The 18,886-nt window shown below is 44.8% G+C and overlaps 3 protein-coding genes across 3 annotated transcripts in view; 1 reads left to right on the top strand and 2 right to left on the bottom strand.

Annotated features, from left to right (window-relative positions):
* Window positions 1-293: 293 nt before the first annotated feature.
* On the bottom strand, window positions 294-2,710 carry UBB (ubiquitin B). Its single transcript, XM_009672974.2, has 2 exons — window positions 2,572-2,710; window positions 294-1,827 (listed from the first exon to the last, which is right to left on the bottom strand). The coding sequence occupies exon 2, from the start codon at window positions 1,819-1,821 to the stop codon at window positions 448-450; it is 1,374 nt and encodes a 457-aa protein (XP_009671269.2). The 5' UTR covers window positions 1,822-1,827; window positions 2,572-2,710; the 3' UTR covers window positions 294-447.
* A 7,819-nt stretch (window positions 2,711-10,529) lies between these two features.
* Window positions 10,530-13,864, top strand: CENPV (centromere protein V). The gene is made up of 5 exons (XM_068910429.1): window positions 10,530-10,783; window positions 11,746-11,844; window positions 12,639-12,708; window positions 13,122-13,236; window positions 13,596-13,864. Exons 1-5 carry the CDS (start codon window positions 10,530-10,532, stop codon window positions 13,718-13,720), a joined length of 663 nt encoding a protein of 220 aa, XP_068766530.1. The 3' UTR covers window positions 13,721-13,864.
* A 1,151-nt stretch (window positions 13,865-15,015) lies between these two features.
* Window positions 15,016-18,886, bottom strand: part of PIGL (phosphatidylinositol glycan anchor biosynthesis class L) — a 63,211-nt gene continuing 59,340 nt past the window's right edge. Inside the window, exons 6-7 of the mRNA XM_068910428.1 lie at window positions 16,807-16,940; window positions 15,016-15,633 (exon numbers count right to left, since the gene is read on the bottom strand). Coding sequence (XP_068766529.1) covers window positions 15,535-15,633; window positions 16,807-16,940 — 233 coding nt within the window. The 3' untranslated portion in view covers window positions 15,016-15,534. The remainder of the gene's footprint in view (window positions 15,634-16,806; window positions 16,941-18,886) is intronic.

Here is an 18,886-nt window from a genome sequence, read left to right as displayed (position 1 = left end):
GCATTGACAGTCATATCTTCTCAATCAACTTTGTTTGGTCTGGTTGCAGCTTTCTAGAGTCTTTACTAAAATGTATTATTCTACTTGGAAACACAGGATTTTGTTCTTAGGTCCTGGGAAAAGGAAATAGCATGAAACTAGCACTTAAAATAAGGCCTTAATCCACATCTGTTTCATCCACAATATCCTCATTACACAACCTAAGAGGCTTAAATTGCCATAGAAGAAAGCCACAACAGGCATGTAATTGAAGTATACCAGCTTTACTAGCTTGAACTGAGACAGACTACAAATTAATGTGCAACAGAAAACTTTATTAGCATTTAAACAGACAGTTCAGCAGTTACTTAAGCTTGCATTAACTTTGCATTTAACTTAAGACATTAAAGGACTACAGTGCAAAAAACAAATGCTATTGGCAATCTTGCCAAGCAAGATACACAATAACTAACAGCCACCCCTCAGGCGCAGCACAAGGTGCAGGGTGGACTCCTTCTGGATGTTGTAGTCAGACAGGGTGCGCCCATCTTCCAGCTGCTTGCCAGCAAAGATCAGCCTCTGCTGGTCGGGGGGAATGCCTTCCTTGTCCTGGATCTTGGCCTTGACATTCTCAATGGTGTCACTGGGCTCAACCTCCAGGGTGATGGTCTTGCCAGTCAGGGTCTTCACAAAGATCTGCATGCCACCTCTCAGGCGCAGCACAAGGTGCAGGGTGGACTCCTTCTGGATGTTGTAGTCAGACAGGGTGCGCCCATCTTCCAGCTGCTTGCCAGCAAAGATCAGCCTCTGCTGGTCGGGGGGAATGCCTTCCTTGTCCTGGATCTTGGCCTTGACATTCTCAATGGTGTCACTGGGCTCAACCTCCAGGGTGATGGTCTTGCCAGTCAGGGTCTTCACAAAGATCTGCATGCCACCCCTCAGGCGCAGCACAAGGTGCAGGGTGGACTCCTTCTGGATGTTGTAGTCAGACAGGGTGCGCCCATCTTCCAGCTGCTTGCCAGCAAAGATCAGCCTCTGCTGGTCGGGGGGAATGCCTTCCTTGTCCTGGATCTTGGCCTTGACATTCTCAATGGTGTCACTGGGCTCAACCTCCAGGGTGATGGTCTTGCCAGTCAGGGTCTTCACAAAGATCTGCATGCCACCCCTCAGGCGCAGCACAAGGTGCAGGGTGGACTCCTTCTGGATGTTGTAGTCAGACAGGGTGCGCCCATCTTCCAGCTGCTTGCCAGCAAAGATCAGCCTCTGCTGGTCGGGGGGAATGCCTTCCTTGTCCTGGATCTTGGCCTTGACATTCTCAATGGTGTCACTGGGCTCAACCTCCAGGGTGATGGTCTTGCCAGTCAGGGTCTTCACAAAGATCTGCATGCCACCCCTCAGGCGCAGCACAAGGTGCAGGGTGGACTCCTTCTGGATGTTGTAGTCAGACAGGGTGCGCCCATCTTCCAGCTGCTTGCCAGCAAAGATCAGCCTCTGCTGGTCGGGGGGAATGCCTTCCTTGTCCTGGATCTTGGCCTTGACATTCTCAATGGTGTCACTGGGCTCAACCTCCAGGGTGATGGTCTTGCCAGTCAGGGTCTTCACAAAGATCTGCATGCCACCCCTCAGGCGCAGCACAAGGTGCAGGGTGGACTCCTTCTGGATGTTGTAGTCAGACAGGGTGCGCCCATCTTCCAGCTGCTTGCCAGCAAAGATCAGCCTCTGCTGGTCAGGGGGAATGCCTTCCTTGTCCTGGATCTTGGCCTTGACATTCTCAATGGTGTCACTGGGCTCAACCTCCAGGGTGATGGTCTTGCCAGTCAGGGTCTTCACAAAGATCTGCATGTTGAACTACAAAACATATAGAATTTCCAGCCTCAATTAGCTTGTGAAATAAACAATCACATGACCTTTAATCACTTGAAATAAAGCAATTTTTTCTGCCACCTCTCAAAAAATAGTATGCAATACTGTTTAAAATGAACATTTGTTAACTCAACCACTTCTACAGCTACTCTCCTGTTTTTTTGCTCTTAAAAAAATTACTCCCTTCAAGCCACAGGCTGCTATGTTTGTCCCCTTATACAACCATTTCTAAAAACAGAGCTATTGCCCTCCCTTACATCATCTCCCTGCAGATCACCAGCTCCCGGGTACTACATCTCCTTCTGCTCCTCCCCCCCCCCCCCCCGCAGCAATTGCGGTGGAGCAAGGCACCACCACCTCCCCCACCCCTTGAAGCTCCTGCAGGACCTCACAGAGGCACCTCGCAACAGCGGCACTGCCCCACTTCCCCTCAAGTGGGTGACTCAGCAGCCTATTTCCGAGTCAGAAAACAACGATGATCTGCTCTATTTCACGCTACTACTACTCTGTCTGTATGGGAAAAAAAATCATTTATTTCTCCTCAGCCTTCAACAGTAGCATTCAGGCAAACAGAAGGCTCTGCATAGACCTCTGAGGCACCCAAAAATACTGCCCAACAAATACCCACCCCCCTTTTCTATCTCTCTTCCCCCTCCTCCCAAAAAAGGCACAATATCGTTTCATTTCCAGTCTTCCCCCCCCCCAACACCTTCCCACCACTCGACTCACGTCTCCGGCCCTGGGACTTGCTCGCTCACCCACCACGCTCGTCTTCCTGCAACTGTTATCTGCCTAGGTGACGCAGCTCCACCCCTATTTATACGGTTCGCGTCAGACACTTTCCGCCTCCTGTAAAGGAATGTGTCCCTCCGCCGCTCAAAGTAGTCCCAAGTAAAAGACCACCTCCGTGAAGTATACTCGCCTTGGCCTACTCTGATCTGTCTTCAAAAGGACAAAGGGATCTCAGATCTTTCGTGTGAGAACTCAGACCCCCGAAAAACGAGAAATTTTTGTGGTGCGGATGGATTTCGAGGTGCGGTGAGAGGGCGATTAGAAACATAGGAAGTTTGCGGATGGCAGGCGGGATTTTGGAGGCACTTGCAGGTGATTGGTGCAGAAGCAGGAAAAGCGGGCATTGATTGGTTGATCGGGGGAGCGGGCGGAGGAGGGAAGAGGAGCTGTGCGGAAAAGTCTGGAAGATTCGGGTGCTGCTGGGCGCTGATTGGTGGACAGTGAGGTAAGCCCTGTTGCTAAGGTGGGCCGCCTTGCGGGGGCAGATTTCAGCCAAGCGAAGGTGGTGTGCGCATGCGCGCTCGCTTTGCGGGACCTGGGTGGGGGTGGGGAGGTGCGTTGTGTGTGGTGGGGGGAAGCGCTCGGACCCTGTCGGGACTGGGACTGGTTCGGGGACGGGGACGGTTTCTTTAGGTCATGTCCCAGCCCCAGGCAGTGCTTAGGGAAGAGCTTGGAAGGAGGGGTGGGTGAAGGTGCCCTAGAGAAAGATGAATTGCCCTTGGTGCGCTCTGTGTGGTGACCCACAGAGTTACCAGAGCATTTTCCCCGCTTCCCCAGGGAAATGTAGTGTGGAATATTTACTTCTGGGCCCTGAAATAGTTTGTAGGGCTAGCCTTGTTTTACATGGCTGTGAAGAAAGGCCAGGAAGAGCAGAAATGAGTTAGCAAGCTGGAAAATGATGTTAGTCAGAAATGAGTCAAGAGTTTGTGGCTCTTGCTGCCTGCCTCTAGTCATGCAGCCCCTTTCCCAAACTGCCCTTTAAACCACTTTCAGCAGGCTGACAACTTAATTTGTTAGCATGAGGCTGCAAAGCAAGCCTCTGATGAAATGCAGATATTCGAAATTCAAATGGCTGTTTACCTGTTTTCGGAACAGGAAGCTCTGATTGGGAACAACTTCATCCTGTGGGCTGATGTGCAAATGCCTTTCATGTTAATTAAGCTTTATTATACCTTTCAAATTGGCTTTTAACTCCTCATGTTACATCTGCAGTATGCAAAATCCTAAAAGGTTTTCATGTGGTACCGCTTAAGTTGGTACAAGTTCCTTCAGTGAACCCAAATGAACTTGCTGGTAAATCCTCTACTCCAAAGCAGGCAGGCGAAGAGCAGGATTGAACACAAAGTTATACATTGTATGTGTTTCCCTTGATTAACAAAAGCTTTGGTTTTCTTTCCCATAACAAGGCTTGCGTCTGTTAGGACCTCCCAGTTGACAGTGAAAAGGGGGGGAGGAGGGAAAATCATCCAAAACAATCATTGTTCACAATGTAAAAACAGGAAGAAAAGAGGAAAACGCTAACCGGAAAAGTTCAGAGATAGTTCTACGGCAATAGCCAACCTCTGAAATACTATTCAGCTACATACGTTCAGGCCAAATTGGAGATTTAAGCAGTATTACATTTGTTTTCTTTGTGCTGCCAGTTTTGCTCAATGTTTCAAATAGGCTCATTTTGTTTGCATAGTGCCAAAGTGGCTAAATGTTTGACCCGAGGCTAGCCTGGGTATGCTGCGCACCTCACGCAGTGTGCCAGGGAACCTTCTTCCTCCAGCCCCACGATACCTTCGAGTCATGAAAGGAGGGGTGCGAGTTAAATAAAAGTAACGTTTAAAAATGTGAAAGGCCAGATCTGTCACACTGGAGATTAAGCGCAGGCTGATCTGACGGCGCAGGTTTGAGCACATCAGACTTGTATTAAGAATTTTACTGTGCATTTCCTTCTGTTTGTTTTTTAATCTCCCCTCTAGAGCTCAGGGAAGCGCAGTGCTTAAGAGAGCTGGAGGAAATATTAAGGAGGAGGATAAATTTCTCTCTCTTTCTTTTTTTTTTGTGCTTTTATGTGCAAACCAGAAAACACAGGAGCCTCTCTCTATTTTTTCTAAATATAGCTAAAACCTATGACTAAACTGCTTTCACTATTGTTGTTCATTTTCTGTTTAAGTATTCAAATCAACAGATTAAAATAAAGTCCTGGGAAGATGGGGTCTATGATGGGCAGTTCTTTAAATTTGTTATTATTAATGGCTTTTGAAAAATTCATTCTTCAGGGAAATGTCATTACTCAAAACAAGCACAGGCAGCAGCATGCTCACATTGAATGCAGATTCCATTTTAAAAATAATTATGGATGAAATTTGTCAAGTCCACACAAAAAGCCCTATTATTTTCCTTCATTATCCTGCTGTCAAAATTGCTAAACAAAGAATTAGGCTTTGTGCACACAACTCTAGGGTCTAGCAGCATTAAACTAATCTCCACAGCCTGCAAACGACACTACACAGGCCACCGTTAGCGTTTTTTAACCTCCACTGATTGAATTCATTTAATTCCCCAAACTATTAATCTGCAGTGGCTATCTACACGCCTGTACAGAGACCACCATTTTTGCTTGCAGGCAGATATAGAGGCCTTACGAAAACACTTCTTTTCCTGCTCCTTTTTTTTTTTTTTTTTCCTCTGTGGTAAACTCATGTGCTCCAAGTGTTACACACACCATGTTTGCAAAGATTTTTTTATAGTACTTTAATGATACTTATTATCAAACTGAAAGGTTTTTTTTAAAAAGTCAAAAGGCTGTGTATATGCACCATGGGCCAGATTCTGCCTCGTTTTCCTGTGTTACATGTACAGAACAACCTCCCAAACTGGAAGTGAAGGCCGTGTGATTTCATCCATGGCAGAATTTGAGCTTTACCTCAGAAAATATTTTTCTTCAGAAAATGTTCTACTACCTGAATTTGATACAGACAAAGGAGATCTGTTTGTCCTTAAGTGTTGTGCTAACTGTTGTGGTTGTACAAAACATACGTATTTAACATATATATTCGCCTTCCTCCAGCAGTTCTAGGTGAATAATAATGGTCAAGCAGCTGACTGTGAATTGTATATAAATAAATGCAAAGCTGAAAAACAGAAATCCAGATCCTGTGACTGGTCTGACTGCACAGGTGGTTCCAGCATTTGCCAGGGCATGGGGCCTTCGGCTGGGAACACATATTCCTTGCTGAGTGGTTTCAAAAGTAGGTCATTGGGCAGTAGTACAAAGCAACCTACTTTCAGAAGAGAAGCGGGGGTCACAATAAATGTTTCCAATAAATTTGTACATTCTGGAACACAAGCTGTTGGCCTTGTTTATATGTACACTAATGTCTTAGCAACAGCATATCACTTCTGCATGGGCAATGTCAAATGAAGCAATCTATTTATCTTTAGCTACAAGGGTTTAACTTGGGACAGGCAGCCAGTCAGAGGATTTGAATGCGTGTAGAAAGTTCAGTTCTTTTCCTCAGATTATTATAGGACTACTTGCCAAAGGGAAAAACAACGTATATTCCTATCTCATAATATCACTCACATTTGCCTTAGGTCTCTCTCACTGTGTATGACACATGATAATTATATTTACCTATTTACAGTTGTGAAGATAAAATAATATTTTTAACACGCACTCCTCTTCCCCAAGCCTGTAACACAGTAATAAGGCCTAGTCTTTGCTGAAGTTCCAGCCACAAGACAAATTCAGCTGTCACGTGTTACTGCTTGTCCTTGTACTGCCAGGCTCAAGGGTTACAAAAATATGAGTCACAATTCAAAGCACCATGAGATTGTTTTTTATATCATGAGTTTACCAAAAAAAGGCAACTCTCCGAGTTCTTGTTTGCTTTAAGTCTAATGCTAAAAATACCTTAAACTAACAAAGTTTTTAAATTTAGCTACTAACTTTAGGAGCTGTAGACTTAAGAAAAACAAATAGACACTCAGATTTGTAGTAAAATTAGAAGACTAGGCAATGCTCATGTATCCCCCTGCTAGTTTAAATCACAGTTTGACTTTGCAGGACACATGGGATAGAGCTTCGTTTGAAGATCTATGCTGCCACTGTAAACATGCTTGGGCACGTTCTGAATAGGTCTAGATGACCTAGAGGAAAGAAAACCTAGCTGTGTGACTAATTATGCCAGCACTCGTATCACTGCTAGGACAAATTTTGCCAATGTGGGATATTTAAGAAATATCTGCACAGGTTAAGTTTAAGAGTGCCTAAAGAATTGTAATGAGAAATTAGATCAGCAGAAAAAGAACGAAAGAAATGGTAACCAATCACGCTTATGCTAGATAAGCTGGGACTGCTGGTTTTGAGACATGCTTAGAATCATCTGCTCTATACTTCTTTCTTCTAAAAAAAAAAAAAAAAAAAGCTCTTAAAGTAGATTTGCAGAAAACAAACATAGTTTATCTCCTTTGGGTTTAAAGTGTTTAGAAAACAACATTTAGCAACTCTGTATGCTTCTGATTTAAGGAAAATTAAAGGCCATTTTATAAAGGCACCATTAACCTAAATTCACAGGTTTGTTTCTGCATGTTATGCCAGTGAAAGCTACAACTAATAACTAGTTCTATTCTAAAAATTACTTGTCTGCATCTTCTCAGCCTGGTCCATCTCCTGCTTGTGAGTCTTTTGGATCTGATCCAATTTGCACTGCAGTGAAGGAAGTCTCTTTGTTCATGTTCTCTGCGTCTGTACCAATTTAGCACGTAGTTTCTGCAGTGAGGTTTTTCAGCAGGATAGGAAAAAAGCACCTTGAAAAAACAGAAAGAAGGAATAAGACCTAGAATGCTTTTAATCGTTATTAATAAAGTATATCTATTTCAATAGAACCTCACTACCTAGTGAACAAGAACAAATACTGCCCAAGCTATTCTTTATAGCCTCTCTCCATTGGCCCAGAGATGATACTTGTGGCCTATATTTTGTCTCCGTATTTTTCAGATCCACCTTGGATCCCTTGATGGTGAGCAGACTGCCCCGAATGCTTTCCCCTCCAAAATATTAAAGACTAGAACCCAAGGATTGACGCTTTTCTCTGCTGCACAAACTGTGTCCTGTTAAGTACCCTAATTCTTTTAAGTATGGTGTTAGCTATACATTACTTTTAGTTCCTTGCTTGTTAGATAAAAAGACAATATCCACACTTCCTAATTTCTCTTTAGCCTACAAACACATAGCTGCTTTCGGTGCTTCTGCAGTGAAAATGCCCTTACAGGCAGAATCTCAACGCAGACTGCAGGCCAGATCTGCAGAGCTGAGTCACTGTTACACAAGCAGAGTGGGGATGGCACAGAAAAGTACCTTTGTACTTCAACACTGAAACACGTCAGCTGTCAAGGGCCCTGAACTTTGAATATCACAAGACAGCTAGGGAATAAACAGTAATTTACTGGAATTTTCTTCCCCTTGTTCTTCTCATCATCTTTCGAAAACAGTAATTCCTTCTCCATTTTGTCTCTGAAGCCTAAGAGCAAACGTTCTTCATCAAGCTTTTGGCTTCTACTAATATTTGGGCAAATACTGCATCAGATTTGGAAGCAAGTGAAAGGTGAATTCTTTGGGCACTGGGGAACGCTTGATGCCCAGGTACACTGACAATACAGTGTGAAACCAATGAGATTTAGGACTTGCAGTCAGAGTAGCTGCAAAACACACCATTACTAGACACATCGCTTATTTATGTGAGATCCAGTTTTGAAGCTTTAAGAGTGCTCTGTAGTAAAAAAGGACAAAAAGGAGAAAATATTTTTTACTATGGCCTTCTGAAGTAAGACTACCTCTAGCTCTTCCAGCCGGCCTTGCAGTTCTTTGTCTTGAAACTTCATCGGAGAACAGCATTTGGCTTCTCAAAACAGTTTCTACACTTATAATATGGTGAACTATTTGTGGAGTGGAGCAGAGAGTGACAGGCTCCCAGATATTACACAGATTGCATTTTCACTCTAGTTTTCATGCTGGAACCCCTTTTGAGAGTGTACAAGTGCCAGTGGCTCCTGTACAGCAAAGGGGAGGCAATTGGTGTGAACTGATCAGTAACCAGCCGCTAAAATTTGTTCCGACTTTCAGTTGAGTGCAGTCCTTAGAAAAGGACAGACCACTGCAGGCTGAAACCTGCAACTGCTGCAGGCTGCACCTGCATTAAAGGCAAATGAAGCCGTGCTGTAAACCACACACAGACTCTATTTCAGTTCACAGTCTCCAGTTTTGCCTCCATGACTTTTCCTCCCGGAACATAAGGTGACTAACGCGAAATCTAGCGTGACTAAAGAAGGTCTGGGAGTGGCTCAGATTGGGAGCTACAGATGGACGTTCTGGCATGGGCCAGAATTTGTCACATAGAGCGTATTTAAAATGGTTCCATTAGGATGAGTAACCAGCACAGAGCTTCTCATGAGGAATAACAGGAAATTGTAACTCAGTACCCTTTCTGATCATTAGAGAAGGGAGATGCTGAGCCATGGGGTTGTTATGCCAGTCCTGCCGTGTGCCATCTCAGGCGGCAGCCTACACACTGCAGTCACACATTTTCAAAGCTGTTTTCCAGGTCAGAGCAGGCTGATAGTTGTTTCATCATTGCCCAGTTGCTTTGCTGTATTCATGGCCAAGATGTCATCGTAGGTCAGGAGAAATGACCCTCCAGTACCCCTTCTACCCACTACCAGACTGGCAGCTTGTTTACTTCTTTCTCTGTTTCCCTTCTTTAAGGGAAGACATTAAGACCTACTGAAAATACAAGTTTTTGATTGAGGTTATAACTCTGGTGAAATAAAATTCCACTCTTACAACATTGACCACAAAGATTCGGCTTCACAGTGACTTTCTTTTCCTACCAAATATGACTTGGACACCAAGTTCTTATACCTCTGCCCTGCATTGACAGGTTTTAATTGAGGAATAGCTTTGTCTTTCAGATGTTCGAGAATAAGCTTTTATAGATTTTTTTACCACAAAAGAGGTGCTTTCACATTCTTCTAAGCTTTATAAAAAAATTATTGGTATAGACTATCATCTTAATTGTTTTCCTTTTTTACTTTAAGACTTTGGCCCCAGCATTTGTGAAAAGTTGTCTAGTGGGCATCGCGTTAGAACATATTTCTCTGGAAGGCAGCTGCAGTGATTTCAAACCCCTGGAAAGAAAGGGACCAAACACACTTCTGAAGGTGCCTACTGATACATGGCAGTACTGTTAAAAAGCAGCCATGTTTCTAAGCAAAGGTGGGTGCATAGCAGGGGTGTGAAGCCATATACTTTGAAGAGCACCTGAAGTCTGCAAAGCACCTTGACATCCTTCAATATGTGAGGCACTGTATTTATAATTGATGGAAACAGCTTTTGCTAACGCTTGTAGAATGCTAGATAACTGGCATTTCTACCCTTACAAGCTATTGTGCAAGCCAGGAGATGTACTGAATTTGACCTCCTGCAGATCTGCAGCTCGCACCTGCATCTTCTTCCTGTGCATCTGGGTGGTGGGTGAGACCAGGGTGGGGGGCCCTGGATGCGATGGATCCCTGGTCATCTGCTGCCCCAGAAGCCTGGGCTGGGCCCCGATTTGGGTGGTTTCCCTCTGCAGAAGCGTCGTGCCTTCGCGGTAACGGTGTCTCCGTCAGACGCGGGTGGAATTGCCCAGCAGAGCGCAGGGTGGCCAGGGAGCAAGAAGCCTGCTTGCCTCCGGGGAGATGCGGCTCAGGGCGGGGGGGCCGTGACTTTCCCACCGCGGCCCCGAGGCCGGCGCCCCTCCCGCGGCGGGGCCGGGCCGGCGCTGGAGCCCCGCAGGCGGCCGCGGCTCTGCGGCGCCCCCTGGCGGCGCAGCACTGCGCGGAGCGGTGCGGTGCGGCGCGGCCGCATGGGGCGAGCCGAGGCGGGCGCTGCGCGGCGGTCCCGGCGGGGCGGCGCCGCGGCTGCGGGGCCCCCCCCGGGCGGGAGCCGGCGGGGTCGGGAGAAGAAGGCGGGCGACCCCCCGGCTGGGCAGGGGGAGCGAGCGCTGCCCCCCGGCCGCGGCCCCTGGGAGCTGGGGGCGCAGAGCGAGCGCTGGGCCGCCTTCCAGGAGCGGCACCGGGTGAGCTGCGAGGAAGCGGCGCGGCTGCTGCTGGACGCCTAGTGAGTAGGGGCCGGGCGCTCGCCGCAGCTCCCGGCCCGCCGCCTGCCCGGCGGCTCCTTCCCGCTTGTGCACGCAGCTTCCTGCAGAGCTGCGGACAAGGCGGGTGCCCCCCCTCAAATGGGAAAAGTGGGGGGTTATGCTGAAGCTTCCTGTGTTTTAGGGTTCTGCCCTCAAAATGCCCTTGTTGCTGGCACAGCGCGCGATGTGCCAGGCTGAGCTTCTGAACCTCTGCCCGTCTCTTGTGCTCTTTCCAGTGCACAGCACTTCATTACTGGCCTGTAATCTGTAATTGTCCGTGACAGTGAAAATACGAAAAGAAAAGGATTTTCCTTTGCAGTTTGCACTTAACCTAGCATATTGATTCTGCTAAGTTGCTATGGAGGAGTCCTAGGGGAGAGGGAGAAGCCCAGGCTCATGAAGTTCCTCTGCAAAATTTAAAATGCAAAATTAAATGTACCTCAGATATTTTATAGACTCCCCTTATCTCTGCTGTTCCCAGCTTTTAAAATGCAGGAATATTAGTAATGCTGGAGCAGGCATAGCAGAATTGTGGGAAAATTCAGTTCCCAGTTCCAAGAGTGTTGTTTTGTAATAATACCACTCATTTCTATGTACTGTTGTTCACTGAAAATGCCGTAGCCTGGGTCAGCTTTTTGACCTGAACTGTGGCAGTAGGGGCGTTATGTTTTGCATTGCAATTGCAGTATACACTACCTGAACTGTAGCTCTTCTTTTCTTCCCACAGTTTTAATTAAACTAGAAATGCAATTACTGCAGAGGACAAAAGGCATTCTCTCTCTCAGTCTGGCCATGTTATTAGAGTGGATGCATTTTCTGGTGTATTCCAAATGCTCATGGCAAAACTGAGTAATGATGTACTGTATAGCCTTAAAGCTTTCTTGGCCAACAAGAAATGCGTGACCACAAAACCTCTGTCTTCTTCTGTTCTTTCCCTCTCCAGTGAATACAGAGGTTTGATCAAACACACAGGAGGCTGCCACTGCGGAGCTGTCCGCTTTGAGGTCTGGGCATCACCAGATCTGCATGTTTTTAACTGCAAGTGAGTATTTTTTGGTTTCCTACTCTAATATACAAATAAAGCTCAGATGTCTTTCTAGTGCCTTAGAGCTAAGGATACATAATACAATGGCAGAACATCCTCTGACCCGTTTCCAAAGGGTATGTTTCTAATCATGTCCACACCCAGCATGGGATCAGCGCTGGTGATTTCAGGTGCTGGTTCTCTGAGCAGGACTTCAGGTTTAACATCCATGCTCGTGCAGAAAGTGAGAAAGAGAGATCTAATGACTACAGGTGCTGAGCAGTGCGCTCAAAACACATCAATCCTTTTTTAAAAAATGTGATCTTCCCAGGTAAATGCTAAATCTCTGACCACATGTGCTTCAAACTGCAGTAGTGTTCAACAGCCATCCTTTTGCCTATAACTGGTTTGCTTCTATCTCATGTGTAAGGGCTGATTATTATTTTCTTGTTTGCAAAGTAATTAATGTAGGCAAAGTTGGCAAACTTTGGTCTGAAAGATTAAACTGATTTCTCAGGGCTACAGTTTGTCCTTGATACGTCTGTTGAAAGTTGTCTATGTGAAGAAAAAATGGCATATAATGTTTAGTGAATGCCTTATCTGTGTACCTGGGTAGAGTCTGTTCCACGGGTGTGCTTAACCAAACATGCTACTGATATCGTGCGTCTGCTCTTGCTACTTACCTCTGTGATGTTAGCCAGGAGCCATTTTAGCTGTCAGTGGAATTTCTGTTGTCAAGAGGTCCATGGTAGATCTGATTGTTGCAATTTGTCCACCGCTTCTAGAAAAGCCTTCATCTTTCTCTTTTACAGTTGCAGCATTTGCACAAAGAAACAGAATAGACACTTCATCGTCCCAGCTTCGCGTTTCAAGCTGCTGAAGGTAAAGTAAGAATGCAGTAAGAGCATGGGGAACATAAACAGAAAGGAATTACCTAATCCATGTGATCCAGTGTTACCCTGAGAAATGCCAGTGACACCCAGCCTTCTATCTTAGCCTTGCCTGCAGCTGGTTGGGGAGAAATGGTTGACTCTTATGCCGTTTGGTGTGGGCGTGTTAGGGCCTACCATTCAATGAGCTGAAGTTAAAGCTCTAGCAGTTCTGAGGCTTGACTGGGACGGCCACGTGTATGTACAGAGCACAGATGTTCAGAAAAGGAGCACAACTGCAGAACTCTATATCTAAAATAAAGAAACAGAAAGTGGTATTTTTAATTTTACATTTCTTAGCCCACAGAAAGCAATGAATAAATCAATTTATGTAGAAAACCTACACTGCTTTTCATTTCTGCTTAGGGTGCTGAAAATCTGACAACATACACCTTCAACACACATCGTGCTCAGCACACGTTCTGCAAGACCTGTGGTGTACAGAGCTTTTATACTCCTCGCTCTAATCCAGATGGTTACGGTAGGTAGAAAGAGGAAACCTGACAAATTGTGGTAACCAAAATTGACCACCGAGCAAACTCTGGATAAGGACCCCATTGGCTGGTAACATGCCAGAAAGGTGTGTCTTTAGAGTTTGTTCCTAAAGTGCTGAACATCTAGAAACTGCAGCCTGAACTTGTGGCTCCTCTGTAAGAAAACATCGTACCAAGACTTGTGGGAGTCTGCCCACGACAGGTTTCTCATCTATGTACCTCAGCTTTGTAGCGTTAGTTGGACTAACAGATTTACCATCCCCTGAGATGGCCGGTCCAGAGTGGTGCAGACATCTCCCAATCTTTAGCTATGAAGAGCAGGTTTCTATCTACTCTCTTTCCTCAGGAATAGCTCCCCATTGCCTGGATGATGGCACTGTGCACAGCATTGTCATAGAGGATATCAATGGCAAGGAGTGGGAGAAGGCAGTGAAGGAACATAAGACCATCAGAGACATGTCAAAACCCTGACATGCCTTCCCAGCAGCTGAATGTGGAGCATCGCCGTGGAACTGTAGTTTGGGCTTTCTGTGGTGAGGGTTAGCAAAATCAGTCTCTTCGTTGTTGTTGTCATTATCAGCTTTCTGTTTCTTAAATAAACCTTTGTATGCTGCCTGTCCTGTCCATCTGTGACTTTCTTTTCAAACTATCTCTACTCCATAAGCCACACCAGGGTTGTTGTTTTGGTACTTTCCTCTTAACTGTGCTGAAGTTTAAATCGCAGTATGCAGAGCAAAGGTGAGAAAAAATCGAATATTGGCTTGTATGCTTGGCTTGTATGGACATTTCCCAACTGTGTTTCAAGTCTGGCTTATAAAATTGTCCTATACAAGATAATCTCTTGCTTAGGACATAATACTCATTTACACTGGTCTTTCTCCATTGACTTCAACGAAGTTACCACGGATTTAGAGTTAAAGGAGATTTGCAAGAGCTTAGTGGGCTCAAGTTCAGCAAAGCATTTACACAGGTGCTTGACTGTGTGCAAGAAAGGGGCCCCTGAAGTTATGCATGTGATTAAGTACTGTTCTCCTTAAGCCTGGACTTACTCATGGTCTGAAGGCTGAGTAGGCATACTCTTAGGCACTGATTCACGGCCAGGGAACAGAATCCAATCCTGTCATACTTTTATAACAATGGGCATGTCCTTTTAGTACAACCAGGAAATTGTTTGCTGTGTTTGGGATGATGATGCACGCACAGCAAGAGACCAGGAGCTGGGAATTTGGGATCTGATCTTGACCATGCAGTGACTACCTGTGCAGATGTAGGAAAGATGCCTCCTGCAGTTGTGAGCACACCTTATTAATGAGTGCAAGCACTACAGAAATGTTGAATACCGCTGACTTTGCTCCAGTATGACCCTGTGAAAACCAGAATCACCAGTAAAATCTCTGTATAGACTAAGAAATTAAACCACTGAGAGCTGGCATCTCCTCCACTTACCTTTAAACATAAAGGGAGAGGATCTTTAACCCCTGCATTTGTCTTTTAGATAAAATGAACAGCTTTTGAAACATCTCTTGCAATTTTTATCTCCGCCTATATGTATTCAGTTAAAGACTTAGTTACAGTCTGGCTATCTTGTGCCTCATTCTTACATCCTGTTGAGACTCTTGTGAGTTGATCTCAAACCCCATGTTCTGAAGCAAGAAGAAATGCCAGTGTTTCACGAGGGACACTCTGGGAAGGTCAAGCCTGCAACATAATGTAGCTGAAAGAAGCAGTGCAAGCAGCAAAAATCAGTGCAATTAGAGAAATTTGCATCATTTCTGATGTTTTATTCAAAAGATTCATCTTTTAAAAGTCCTGACCAACTAATGCAGGTCCTGTGGTCCTGGTTTTATCTGTGGTGATGGCATGATCTTGGAAAAGTCACTCTTGATATTTGGTTTTTACAAAATCACCAAGTAAGAGGTAGAGCTTGTCAAGCAGTCTTCGCAGCTATTTCTTCCTGGTTTGTGCCAGTTTGTGCCATATCTTATGTCATGCAGAATACCATTTGACTCCTAATTAGGTTAATCCAAATCTCTTATCCTAGTTAAGCTTCTACAGTGAGAAAATAGAATAGCTGTTGAACCCTGTTCATCTCTCAAAATATCAGGCAACATGTTATTCAGGAGGAAGTTCATACAGCCTGTTGTTTGCAGTCTGAAAGAATGCTATACGCAGAGAATCCTGTCCTCTTGAGTGCCTAACAGGTGAGCTTTCTTCAGTGCTTGGCCTGGCAAAGTTTTTTTTCGACTCATTCTTTCATACCTGAAGGTGCGTTGAGTATTGTCTGTTTACAGAAGGTGGAGTGAATTGATCACCATGTAACGTGAGAATAGCATGTAGAGGTGGCGAAACCAGAGGAGCTGGCTGCGATGACACCGCATGGCTCTCTAGAAGGAAAAATAGTTAAGAAAGCTTTACAAGAACCTTCCAAACCTAATGTTAGCACAGCTTCTTAGGCCTCCTGTGAGGCTCACTACCAATTTATGGGACAGCCTGTTTTCAGCAAGCAGGGAAGGAGCAGTCAGGGGTGGAAGGCTGCCTGTTTTGTAGGGCCACAGGGCAAGGAGAAGCCTATCTGGCCCTTACGTGGTTGGTGCTGTGCTGCCTAGTGTTCACATGGGTCCTGCTAGACAGGACACTACCAGCTGCAAATGGGTGCTGCGACACTCCTTGTCACATAACTCCTCCGCACTATGTGATCTCATGTCTGGGTGTTCACGTGCTGGGGAAGCAGGAATTAGATAGGTGTGCATCTGAGAACACTTTGCATGCTGCTTCCGATCATACACTGCCAGTTGAAACTTCAGTGAATCTATTTATAGTGCACCAGCTTAAAAAGGTCAAATTCCAGGAATAAAAAGCACAAAGGAATAATGGTACCTTTATCAGAACAGTTTCCATACATAGCACTTTCTTTTGGTAGCCTCAAAAGCAGGAAAGTTCTGGGCATGTCGTTTGTGGAGTAGCAGGACTGTTTGCTGGGCAAATATCTACATGCTATGGAAGGGGATCTAATCAGATTTTTATATAGGAAACTGTGGACCAAAATGTGTGAGATGTCACACAGTAAAATAATCAAAAAAATACTCAGTAGAGAAGGGAACTTGTTAAGAGCTTTGGATCATGAGTACACAAGCTGTCTCCATCTTTAGTTAAACCTGTGATCCAAGGACACTGTTCCTAATACATAGTCATATCAGTCTGAGATAGGTCAGTCTCACATTCAGAATACTGTATGCTGGATCCAGACTCCTCTGAAATATATCTTACAATCTGGACACAGTGTAAAACCTAAGCAAAACTTAGGTAGTCAGGGCACACTGACTACCTAAGATCTCTGAGCTGCAACTCTTCTCAACCCTGCCATGCCGTCCACACAGCACATGGTGCAACCTGTCCATTGATGTTTCATAAATTACTGAAGATTGCCCATATGTGACATTTATAATCCACGTGCACAATTATTTGTAACATTCTCTGTGAATGTAAAACTTCTGACTAAAGCCTTTACAATGATGATGAGCTATTCAAACAGGTTCAGCAGGTACCACACATCTCACCCTGGCTTGTTCAGCTTCCTCCTCTGTGAGTATGAAGAGTGCGTCTCTGGACAGGAAGCAGGAAATGGGCACATCCAGGAGGGAGATGTACTTCCTGAAGAGATTTACTGATTCAAGTGTGAGCACATGGCATCCTAGATAGAGAAAGAAGATGAAGATTTCAAAACAATTATATTCTCGTAAGGTGTCCATCTCTCTGGACTCATCAGGTTTTTGCAGGCTCTTCTGTATTGCTGCCCATGCAGATCCTTTTCATGCAAAAGGGGAACAGCTTCTAGTCATGCTTCCCCCAGGATCTCTTTGTGCTCCATGCATGTCTGTGATCATTTGTACTGCTTCCTGCTCTGTATGTGGTCTGTGGAAGGCAACACTGGTTCTGAATAACAGAGGTTTCTTTGGCTTATGATTTAAATGATTCCTACGGCTTATGATTTAAATGATTCCTACATATTCAAGAGGTGCAAAGGGAAAAGCACAGGAGGGCTCTCTGAATGCTGGCACTAGATCATATAATGGAAATTTAAAATAGCGGTCCCTGGTTCATCTACAAGAATGAGATTTCCCTTTTCTATCCAATGTGTAACTAAAGAAAAAATATTTACAAGATTCAGGAATGGCTATATCAAATATTAACTCATCCAGGCAGTTACACTTTAAGAGTTCCAGAATTCATCACTCAGCTGCTTACAATGAACAGATGAAAGGAATACGTGTAAAGATTCTACTGATGATGTGCATTTGTTTTCTGTTTTAAAGAGCCCCTTGAACTCAAAAGTTAATTGCTATTTTTTATAGCTAAAAATTTATAGCTAAATTGCCTTTGCTGCTCATATCAGAGCTCCTGATGATCCCATTAAGAGGCTTTAGCTCTGATGGGAGCTGCTTGGAAGCTGCTGCGATTATGCTCCACACTTCAGGCACTGTTATTGAAGTTCAACAGAAGAGGTCAAAGTCACGGAGATGGTCAGATTTGCAATTATATTTTCTTCAGTGTGCCCTTAAACAGTGAAATTATATAGAAGAGACAAAGAGCAACGCTGAATTGTTACAAAGGCTGCCACAGGACCATTTTAGTATGTGAGCCCTGTACTCACATGTCTAACACTGCTTAAGCTGTTACATCCTGAGCACAAAGTGAATTGAAATACCTCTTGGCTCTAAAATGTAGGCAGGATTTGCGTCCTCCTGGGGTAAAAGATTCTCCCAAACAGGGGAAGAAGCAAAAATCTGTTCCTAAAAGAGTAACTATGCAAGGTATGTTTGTGTGAGAGAGACGCTGAGGTCTATGCCGACCTGCCATTGCCCAAGAATCTCATCCCACCAGGATGCAAAAAGTCAACCTGCTGCTAACTTCTCTACCTTGGACATTAGTTAAACAGGTTTATAACGATTCTTCAATCTGGCCTCTACCAGGTCTGAGTAGAAAAGCAAAACTTCTTGCTTTTATGGTGAATGAATTTCCTGGAAATGCAAAGGAAGAAACCTCCAAAGGTTTCCAAGGTAGAGCATGGGTAGAGTCAAAGATACCCTACAATCACCATTCTTTCCCCAGCCAGGAGTCTGTGACACACTTAACCCAGGAACAGATGCTGTACACAGGACAATCCTCCATGAGTCTCCTTATGAGTGATTTGTGTCCCCTGCCTCTTCCCAGTAACACTAACTCATCTCCCTGCAAAGACCAGTCTTGCTTTTTTTCCAGCCACAGCCAGCTATAGCAGGACATGGCAGCCTTGAGTGACTCCCTCCAGCACATCTCCTTACCTTTCAGTTCCTTTCTTTCCTACCTCTCCACTAAAAGAAGGATGCAGGATTTGTCTCAATTTTAATATCCTTTTCCACTCTCGAAAACAACTTTCTCCTAGTGGCAGCCTTGAGTGACTCCCTCCAGCACATCTCCTTACCTTTCAGTTCCTTTCTTTCCTACCTCTCCACTAAAAGAAGGATGCAGGATTTGTCTCAATTTTAATATCCTTTTCCACTCTCAAAAATAACTCTTTCTCCTAGTGTCACCGATGGCTCCAGGACCATGCCTTCCCTTCTAGTTGTCATTCTGAATCGACCCTGGAACATCACTCTC

This window comes from Struthio camelus, chromosome 16, assembly GCF_040807025.1.
Source record: "Struthio camelus isolate bStrCam1 chromosome 16, bStrCam1.hap1, whole genome shotgun sequence".
NCBI classification, from domain to species: domain Eukaryota; kingdom Metazoa; phylum Chordata; class Aves; order Struthioniformes; family Struthionidae; genus Struthio; species Struthio camelus.
This window is presented reverse-complemented; position numbering and strand designations above follow the sequence as displayed.